This window comes from Rissa tridactyla, chromosome 19, assembly GCF_028500815.1.
Source record: "Rissa tridactyla isolate bRisTri1 chromosome 19, bRisTri1.patW.cur.20221130, whole genome shotgun sequence".
Lineage (NCBI taxonomy): Eukaryota > Metazoa > Chordata > Aves > Charadriiformes > Laridae > Rissa > Rissa tridactyla.
The window spans coordinates 825,936-835,881 of record NC_071484.1 but is presented as its reverse complement, the minus strand read 5'-3'; the positions used below and the strand labels follow the sequence as shown (position 1 = coordinate 835,881).

At 54.8% G+C, this 9,946-nt stretch overlaps 1 gene segment (V, D, J or C); it reads left to right on the top strand.

The window, feature by feature from the left end:
• The first annotated feature begins 3,395 nt into the window (after positions 1-3,395).
• Positions 3,396-9,134, top strand: LOC128919278 (immunoglobulin heavy variable 3-13-like). The segment is given in 5 exon segments: positions 3,396-3,561; positions 3,966-4,131; positions 4,555-4,625; positions 4,759-4,828; positions 8,847-9,134. Coding segments are annotated over 5 exon segments (426 nt in total).
• Positions 9,135-9,946: the final 812 nt, after the last annotated feature.

The window sequence follows — 9,946 nt, the reverse complement described above, 5'->3', positions numbered from 1 at the left end:
CCTGTAGGCCCTCTTCAGGTACTGGAGGGCTGCTATGAGATCTCCCTGGAGCCTTCTCTTCTCCAGGCTGAACAACCCCAACACTCTCAGCCTATCTTCATAGGAGAGGGGCTCCAGCCCTTTGACCATCTTCGTGGCCATCCTCTGGACCTGATCCAACAGGGCCATGTCATTCTTGTGCTGAGGACGCCAGAGCTGGATGCAGTACTCCAGGTGGGGTCTCAGGACAGCAGAGTAGAGGGGGAGAATCACCTCTCTTGATCTGCTGGCCATGCTTCTTTTGATGCAGCCCAGGATGCGATTGGCCTTCTGGGCTGCAAGCACACATTGTTGGCTCATGTCCGGCTTTTCATCCACCAGTACCCCCAAGTCCTTTTCTGCAGGGCTATTTCTCTATCGCATCATCCCCCAGCCTGTATTGATAATGAGGATTGTCCCAACTCAAGTGTAGGACCTTGCACCTGGCCTTGTTGAACTTCATAAGATTTGCTTGGGCCCACCTCTCTAGCTCATCCAGGTCCCTCTGGATGCCATCCCATCCCTCTGGCCTCTCGACTGCACCACTCAGCTTAGTGTCGTCGGCAAGCTTGCTGAGGGTGCACTTCATCCCACTGTCTAAATCATTGATGAAGATATCCAACAGCACTGGTCCCAATACGGATCCCTGAGGGACACCACTTGTCACCCCTCTCCATCTGGACATCGAGCCATTGACCACCACCCTCTGGATGCGACCATCCAGCCAGTTCCTTATCCACCAAACAGTCCACCCATCAAATCCATATCTCTCCAACTCAGAGAGAAGAATGTTGTGGGGGACCATGTCAAAGGCCTTGCAGAAGTCCAGAGAGATGGTATCTGTAGCTCTTCCCTTGTCCACTGATGCAGTCCCTCCATTGTAGAAAGCCACCAGGTTGGTCAGACAGGACTTGCCCCTGGTGAAGCCGTTCTGGCTGTCTCGAATCACCTCCCTGTCCTCCATGTGCCTTAGCATAGCTTCTAGGAGGATCTGTTCCATGATCTTCCCAGGCACAGAGGTGAGACTGACAGGGCGGTAGTTCCCAGGGTGCTCCTTTCTACCCTTTTTAACAATGTGTGCAATATTTCCCTTTTTCCAGTCACCAGGGACTTCACCTGACCGCCACGACTTTTCAAATGTCATGGAGAATGGCTTGGCAACTACATCAGCCAGTTCCCTCAGGACTCTGGGATGCATCTCATCAGGTCCCATAGACTTGTATATGTTCAGGTTCCTCAGGTGGTCACAAACCTTGTCTTCACTTACAGTGGGAGGTCCTGTGTCTCACAGGTCCCCGTCTTGCAGTCCTTCAACCTGGGAGGCATGAGGAGAGAGGCTGTCAGTGAAGACTGAGGCAAAAATATTGTTCAGAACCTCAGCCTTCTCCTCATCTGTTGTTACCAGTTTGCCATTCTTGGTCATCAGGGAGGGTACACTTTCTTTGACCTTTTGACGTTTTCTGTTTGACGTACCTGTAGAAGTCCTTCTTTTTATTCTTAGCATCCCTTGCTAAGTTCAGCTCCAGCCGCGCAAAACCAAACAACCCAGAACAAGAGGAAGCGTTCAGACATGTGTGAGCCAGACGAGACCAAGGGGAAAATACTGAAATCTCAGACCTTTTGTAAGATGCCTCTTCAATCCTCCCTCAATGTCTGTGAGGACTCTAAAAGTCAAAACATCTCATGCCGATTGGAAGGCCCATTTTGTCCTTCCTGGTTCCTTTTTCACAACAAATTCACTACCTCGGAGTTTATTTCTCTCCCTTTCACTTCCAGAAACGACTTCTTGTGTGGCAACTTGAAAAGCGGGTGCACCAGCCACAAGCTCCGAAAATACAGCATGCAACAGTGCAGCACCACACACCATCCCACCTGCCCTGAGAGACTGTTCTAACAGATGGAGCCCAAAGTCATAGATTAAATGAACTCAACGGACATTTTAGAGGGATGGCCCATGGACTAAGGGCATTATATCTGTATGAGTATATATGTATGTGTATATATATACGCATAAGACAGGGGAAAGTAGTAGGGACACAGGTGTTCCATCCCATGTGAGCCATGCTTAGTCTGTAGCTGGCTGGGAAGGGAGCAGGAAGTCGCCACTGGGAGCGGGCTGGGGTGTCCTGGGTCCATTCAGTGAGCGGTGCTACTGTAATCATGTTTCTGCATTCCTCTATCTGTGTTGCGGTTGTTGTTTTCTTGTTCCCTTTGCTGTTCTGTTAGACTGCCTTGGTCTTATCCCACATGTTTTTCCTTTTTCTTCTGATTCTTCCCCATTGTGGGGGGAGTTTGAGAGAGCGGCCACATGGTTCTCTGTTGCCCTCTGAGGCTAAACCACAACATGCCTCAAAGTCCAGAAGGAGTCCAGTGACGAGCATTGTCCCTCAGGGGTCCATATTCAGTCCAGTACTGCCTAATGTCTCCATCAATGACATAGACAGTGGGATTGAGTGCAGCCTCAGGGTATCTGTGGATGACACCAAGCTCAGTGGTGTGGTTGACATGCCTGAGGGATGGGATGCCATCCAGAAGGACCTGGACAAGCTCAAGAAGTGGTCCCATGTGTACCTCATGAGGTTCAACAAGGCCAAGTGTAAGGCCCTGCACTGGGCTGGGGCAACCCCTGGTATCAGTCGAGGCTGGGGGATGAAGGGATTGAGAGCAGTGCTGGAGAGAAGGACTTGTGGGTACTGGTGTGGGTACTTGTGGGACTTGTGGGTAATGCATCCAGCTCTGGAGTCCTCAGCACAGGAAAGACATGGACGTGGCTGGAGCAGCTCCAGAGGAGGGTCACAAAAATGATCACAGGGGTGGAACACCTCTCCTGTGAGGACAGGCTGAGAGAGTTGGGGTTGCTCAGCCCGGAGAAAACTCTGGGGACACCTTATTGCAGCCTTTCTATATAGAAAGGTGGCTTATAGCAAGATGGGGAGAGAGGTCTTGTCAGCCCGCATCTCCAGCCTGTCGAGGTCCCTGTGGATGGCAGCACAGCCCTCTGTGTGTCTGGTCTCCGCGGGCAGGGGCTGGGAGTGAGGCCAGGGCGGGCTGGGGGTGCGGGGCACGGGGAGGTTCCTGCGAGGGGACGCTGCGGGTCGACGGCCCGTCCCTGCTGCTGGGGCTGGGGCCGGGCCCGGCTGCGGGCGGTCGAGGCGCCGACGCTCTTGCGCAGGGCTCGGCAGGGCGACGAGGCGGGAGAGCAGCGGAGCCGCGCTGGCACCCCGGTTCAGGAGCCTCGGTGTGCCGGGGAGCCGCGCTCCTCCTCTGCCCGCGGCCCTGCCCGCGCCCGCCCTTGTCCTGCCCCAAAGCGGACGCGGCAGCGGGGCGTCGGGCCGGGGCGGGCGTGCTGGGGGCGGGCAGAGGCATGGGCTCTGCCCCCTCGCCAGCGGGCGGGCAGGAGCGGGTTCGAGCGCGGCTCCGCTCGGCTCCTGTGCGGCTCCCGCCGGGCCCTCGGTCCCCGTCCGTCCCCGGCGCGGCAGGGCACGATGGCGGCCGGGCTGGGGCCGTGGCTCCTGGCCTTGGCCTTGGCCTCGGGGCCGGCAGGTTAGAACCGGGCGGGGAGGGCGGCGAGGCCGGGCCCGGGGCTTCGGCTGCCCGCGGGCGGCGCTGCCCGTGCCGGAGCCCCGGGGCTGCGGCTGATCCTGCGCCGGGGGAGCTGTCGGCTGGCCCTCGCCTTGGGTGGGGAGCGGGTGGGGTGGGGTGGGCAGGCGAGGGAGAGTCCGGGGCCGGGGCCGGCTTTGGGGCGGCGGGTCGGGCCGCAGTGTGGGAGCGGGCGCGGCTGAGCCCCGAGGGGGGCAGGCGGGGCATTGCCCCGGGCGCGGGGCTTCGCCGGGAGAGAGGCGGGTGGCGGCTGTGGCTGTGCCGGGGCGGGGGGCGCCGGGGCGGCGGGGGAACGTCGCGGGGCCGTGGTGGCGCCCTGCCCGGCTGCCTGCGCTCTCCGTCCGCAGGGGTGTGGGCGCAGCTGAGGCTGGTGGAGGCCGGCGGAGGGCTGCGAGTGCCCGGAGACTCCGTGCACCTCACCTGCCGCGGATCCGGCTTCGCCTTCGGGAGTCGCCCCGTTTATTGGTACCGTCAGGCCCCCGGCGGTGGTCTCGAGTGGGTGTCGTACATCCGGTATGATTCCTCATTTACTCAGTTCGGGCAGTCTGTGCAGGGTCGAGCCACGGTGTCCCGGGACAATTCCCGGTCCGAGTCCTCTCTGTCCCTGAGTGCTCTGCAGCCCCAGGACTCTGCCCGCTACTTCTGTGCCATTGACACGGAGACAGGAAATCCAGCTGAGCTTTAACAGAAACCTGCTGGGGCCCAGCCCAGGTGCAAGAGCAATAGGGCAAGGGAGTGCTGTGATGTGCATGGGGTCACCCATGGTTGTTTCCAGCAGTGAAGGGTTATCACTTTGCACAGCAGGTGTTTGTGGCCTGTCCTGCACACTGCAGGAATTTATCTGATTGCCAATTAAAATACAGTGCAATGGAGAGTATAGAAAATTACCCCATCCCTAAAGAAACCGTCCTCCCTCTCTGCCATCCTTCTTCCCAGGCTCAGCTTCACTCTTGCATTCCCTTCCTCTCCCCAGGATGCACAGGGGCCAATTGGAAATGGGGTTTGGGGTCAGTTCATAGTATTACATCTGCATTGTTTCGGCACCTAAATCTATGGGTCCCTCTGGCATTCATGCCCGGATATGAAAGAGCTGGCCAATGTTATGACAGGACCTCTCTCTGTTTTTTTTCAATGGCCTAGGGAGTCTGGAGAGGCCCCAGACAACTGGAAGCTGGCAAATGTTATCCCCGTTTTCCAGAGGGGAAAGAAGGTAAAGCCTGGTAATTACAGGCCTCTCAGTCTCATTTCAGTGCCTGCTAAACAGCTTTGAGCTTCATGATGTTTGGTGGTCCTGTCAGGCACCAGGTGGCACATTCGACTTGGTGTCCATCTGCTGGGCCTGAAGTAAACCATATTATGGAGCAGTGATGCACGGTTGAGCCACGGCATCCCAGGACAATTCCTGTTCTGAGGCATATCTGTCCCTGAGTGCCCTGCAGCCCAGGGACTCTGCCCGCTACTTCTGTGCCGTTTGCACAGAGACAGGAAAACCAGCTGAGCTTTAACACAAATGTCCTGCCAGGGTCCCAGCTCTGGGTCTGAAGCTGGAATGGAGTCGAATCCCACAGTGGTTCAGGGCTGCTCTCGGAGAGTTTTGTAGTTACGTCATATGATGTAACTACATTGGTGCTTGGTCATGATGGAAACGTTTTATCTGTTTTATCTGAGTCTGTCTGCAAAGCATTACCCCTTCTGCTTGCCTTCTTCCCATGTCTCATGCCAGTCCTCACTCCTGTCACACTCTGAAACTGCTTCACCTTTGGAAACAAGTTTTGCTGTTTCCATCGTGTGTACCCTGTCACGGCTGACTGTTGAGGTGTGGTAATAGCCGTGCTCAGATTTTGGGCACGGCTCAGGTCCGCTCAGTCCAGTTGTCACTATTCACTCACTAAGTAGCTAGGAGAGGAAATACAGAAAGTACAGAGGGTCATTTGGGAGCCCACTGGGAGAATGGGGAGGTCTCCCAGATCTGAGATTCTGACAGGAACAAGAGGTTGTGAACATGTGTGTTTGGAGCTGCTGGATCCCAGAGATCACAGGCAGAAGCCCAGGGAAGTGGTGGAGTAGATGAAGATATTGCTTGAACTGTTCCTGCCTGTTTATCCTTGTCTCCTGGGGTTGCAGGTGCCCTTTCTCAGGTGGAGATAGAAGCCTCTGGCCCCGTGGTAGGGAAGGTCTCAGAGTCACTCACGCTTACCTGCCGCATCTCTGGTGTACCCATCACCGATAGCAGCTATGCTTGGGACTGGATCCGTCAGACTCCTGGCAGAGACCTGCAGCACATAGCGTTGCTGTATCCTTTCACGGGACTTCAGCACATTGCTTCGTTCTTCCAGACACGAGTCACCAGCTCTGCAGACCCCTCCAGGAACCAGCTGTCGCTGGAAGTGCTGTCGCCATCAGCTGCAGACACGGCCACATATTTCTGCAGCACCAGAGACCTGGAAAAAGGGGACAGTGCTTGAAAGACAGGCAAAGCCGGGGCAGAAGAGGAAGGAGGGGTGTTAAATTCAGCCAGGTCTTTCATGGTTGGCTGCAAAAAGGCTTTTGAGGAGTAGCCTGGGCTGGCTTTCCTGGAAAGGAGCACAGAGGTGCTGTGACAGCAGCAGCAGAAGAGTATCTCACAAGCACACACAAAACCATGAACAAGTTGATCACCTTCTTCCATTCTTCTCAGTCTCTCCCAGAAGAAGAGAGCAACAGAGAAAGCAGTTTGTTTAAGAAGCAGCACAACAAGTATTGAAGAACTAAGATTTGATTATGGCAAACCACAGCTGAATTGAGCTTTTAAATCTCATGTTGATCAGGGAGCCCCAGAACAGGCAAACAGCAGGAGCTGAGCTGCAGGGCACCTTTTCCCTTGTGCATGAAGTGTTGGCACTCTGTGCATATATATTCATGTGTGTACATGAGGTCCAGCATGTATATTCAAGTGTGTATACTGAGGTCCAGCATAGAATTTTGTGTAAGGACTCCCAACAAGGAAGATATGATCTGAGGGCTGTGGGGAACCTGGGGTATCCTACCATGCTGGGGCAGCTCCAAGTGTCTCAGGGCACCTTAGGCCACCTCCAGGTTCAATGGGTTCCTTTACCATCTTGCAACTCACTTTCCCACCCCTGTCTTGGATCCCTTCCCTAAGGGGCCAGATTGGAGCACACATGAAGAGGAAGAGGAGGGGAAGGACTCAGAGAGTCTGCAGAGGGGCAGCATGGAATTTGGGCATCCCAAAATGGTAGTACCAGTCAAAACAGTGACACTGTAGGGCTCAGCAGGTGTCCTCTCCTGTGGCTACAAAGGTCCTAGGGGGAGCTCTGTGTTCCTACTCAGTAGGGTAAGAATGGAGAAGGGAGTGTCCCTGCTCTGCTGAGGAGCCCCAACAGCCTGGTCCCTGCTCAGTCCTGTGCACATGAGTTTGGGGGGATGAGCTGGGGGCCTTGAACCTGCACATGTACCCCAGAGCTTCAATGCACAGCGAATCTTGGATCTCCCCTGCCCTTTGCTGCCTTTGCTGCTTGGGGGGAATCTGGGAAGGCTTTGGTGGGAAGAGGCCGCTGGAGAAATGTCAGCACGAGGGAGCGAGTGGAGGAGTAGGGTGCTGAGCAAGAGCAGGGTGAGGAGCACGTCTGCCATGGAGCGCCCTGTCCACAAGAGTAGAGGGGTCAGTGGCTCCCATCCAGGAGCAGCAGCTCACAAGCAGCAAGGAGCCAGGGTGCCCTGGGAGGACAATTTGCCGCCCCCCGGGCCGGCTCCAAAATCCCAGCAGAAACACTGCAGTCCTTCCTCAGAGGAAGGTCGAGGGTGGCTCTACAGCAGCATGCCACCTTTTGCCCACTAGAGGTTTTCCTGCCAAGCGAGCTCTCTGGTATTGCAGCTTGCAGGATGAGAGATACCCGAGAGTTCACCAACAGCTTCAGGTTCTTCTGCTCCTCCAGCCCCCACCTCTCGCCTTCGCTGTTGTCATAGACCGAGGGAGGGACCAGGAGGGACTAGGACTGACTGCAGTGACAGAGGCACAGACAGGGCAGATGTGGGCAGAGCTGTTCTGCCAGCGGAGACAAGCTACAGAGAGTCGAGGCAGAGTGGGGCCTGGCTGTGTGGACTGCCCTGTGCGTGGGGTTCTTTCCCATCATAGGTAAGCAAAAGGAAGAGGAAGGGGTGATGCCTCCCAGGAACTGAGCATGCTCCTGTGCTCTGCTCGCCACAGAGCTGTGCTAACCACTTGCAGCCTGACCTGCACCCTGCCTCTACCTCCCCACCGATCCCTGCAGAGCACAGCAGGAAATGAGTTCCTCCTCTTCTAGCTGCGATTTAGGCACCTCCATCCAGTGTGGCTGCTCCGCAGTGTGGGAATAGGCAGGGAATCTACCTGGTACACCCCCATCCTTGGGCCTAATGCTTTGTCCTTGCAAAGAGCAGGTTGAGGATGTCAGCATAGGATCCAAGCCCCACTTGCATGTGAGAGGTCCTTGTGCACATTCCGAGCAGTATCAGGGACAGGAGAGTAAATTCCTCACCATCACAGCCTGGCAAAGCCAAAGCGGTTTGTCCTCCATCATGCCAAACCTTCCTGCACCAAATCGGAAAATCAAAAAAAACTTCTTGTCTGACAGGGAAAAGGAGGGAGGGAAAGGTGGTGTCACTCTCCTCATGAGCCCTGATTCCTGGTACCAGCTCAGTTCCTCTACTCATCTTTGTCAGTTGGGTTGAAAGAGAACAAATTTAGTCCAGTGCTATCCCAGTGTCCCCATCAGCAATGCTGTGACCTTTTCTGAATCTTGGAGCGATCATGGCTTGTTCTTCCTCACTGCAACAGTCACTGGCCAGGTGGCCTTGGAGCAACACATCGGGGATCTGGCCATGCGAGAGGGAGATGGAGTCACCTTCCAGTGTAGCATGAGTGGGGACAGTATGAGCAAGTACTACATGTCCTGGTACCGGCTGGGGCCACGTGGCTCTCTGGAATGGATTTACTGGGAAGGTGATGCCTCTGGAGAAGATATCCAGGGTCGCGTTAAGGGATCAGTGGAGAGCTCCCAGAACAGATTCACCCTGCAGATCCAGGCAGCAAAGCAAGGGAATGAAGCAGTGTATTACTGTGGTGCCAGGCTCAGCCTGGAGCAGCTCTGCAGCAGCGTGGAGCCAAAACCCAGCTGATAGGGAGTACAGACTTCTCAGCATTTCTTTCGAACAGCCACTAACCAGATGTTTATGTCACGCATTGGCAGGTGCAGGAAACAAAACTTTGGCGTGCTTGCAGTCAAAAGCGGTGAAGATAAGTATTTATGATGCAGGAGGATGTATTGCAGGAACTTCAGAGACTGTCTAGTGACGTGCTGGTTATTACACATTGTCTGGGCTGCTGTCCAGCCTGGCCCAGTTTTACCTCTGTGGCTTGGTTCTAGATGTGGGATCATGGAGAGGCGGTGTGGTAGCTTACTCCTGTACCATAGTAGATGGATGGGTGACATTGTAGTGGGTGACTACTACAGATCACCTGATCGGGAAGAAGTAGACAAGGTGTGATGGGTTGACCTTGGCTGGCCTCCAGGTGCCCAACAAGCGACTCTGTCAGTCCCCCTCCTCTACTGAACAATGTGAACTGAACAAAAGGGTGAAAAAAACACAATGAAAGGCACATGGGTCAAGAAACGGACAAGGAGATGACCCAGCAGTTACCTTCACAGGCCAAAGAGACTCAACTTGAGGAAATAAATTTTATCTATTATCAATCCAATCAGAGTAGGACAGCGAGAAATAAGAACAAATCTAAAAACACCTTTCTGCCATCCCATGCTTCTTCCCGGGTTCAGCTTCACTCCCAACTTCTCTACCTCTTCCCTCCAAGGGGCATATAGGGGAAGGGGAATGGGGGTTGCGGCCAGTTCATACCACCTCCTCTCTGCCACTTTTTACTCCTCAGGCTCTTCTCCTGAGTGGTCAGCTCTACAGCTGATGGGCAACACGAGAAACAAAGAAGGCAGGGACACTGTGTAAAGACCGTTCAGCAACAGCTAAAACTTTGGTGTGTTATCAACATGGTATTTGCCATAAAATATTGCAGCTGCCCATACAGGCGCCTCTGAAGAAAATTAACTCCATCACAAACAAATCAAGTACACCTACTGTTGCTGACCCTGCTTCAAGCAGGAGAGTTAAACCAGACCTTTTCAGAGGTCCCTTACAGCCTCAACTTTTCTGCCATGTTAGGAGCAAAACTGGCTCCTCTTCTGCTGCACTTTCTAATGCCCTTCCTGGGGAGTATGAAAGGACAGCATCAGGCCTGACGGCCAGCCAGAGCTTCTAAGAGACAGTTTGTGGGTCTGGG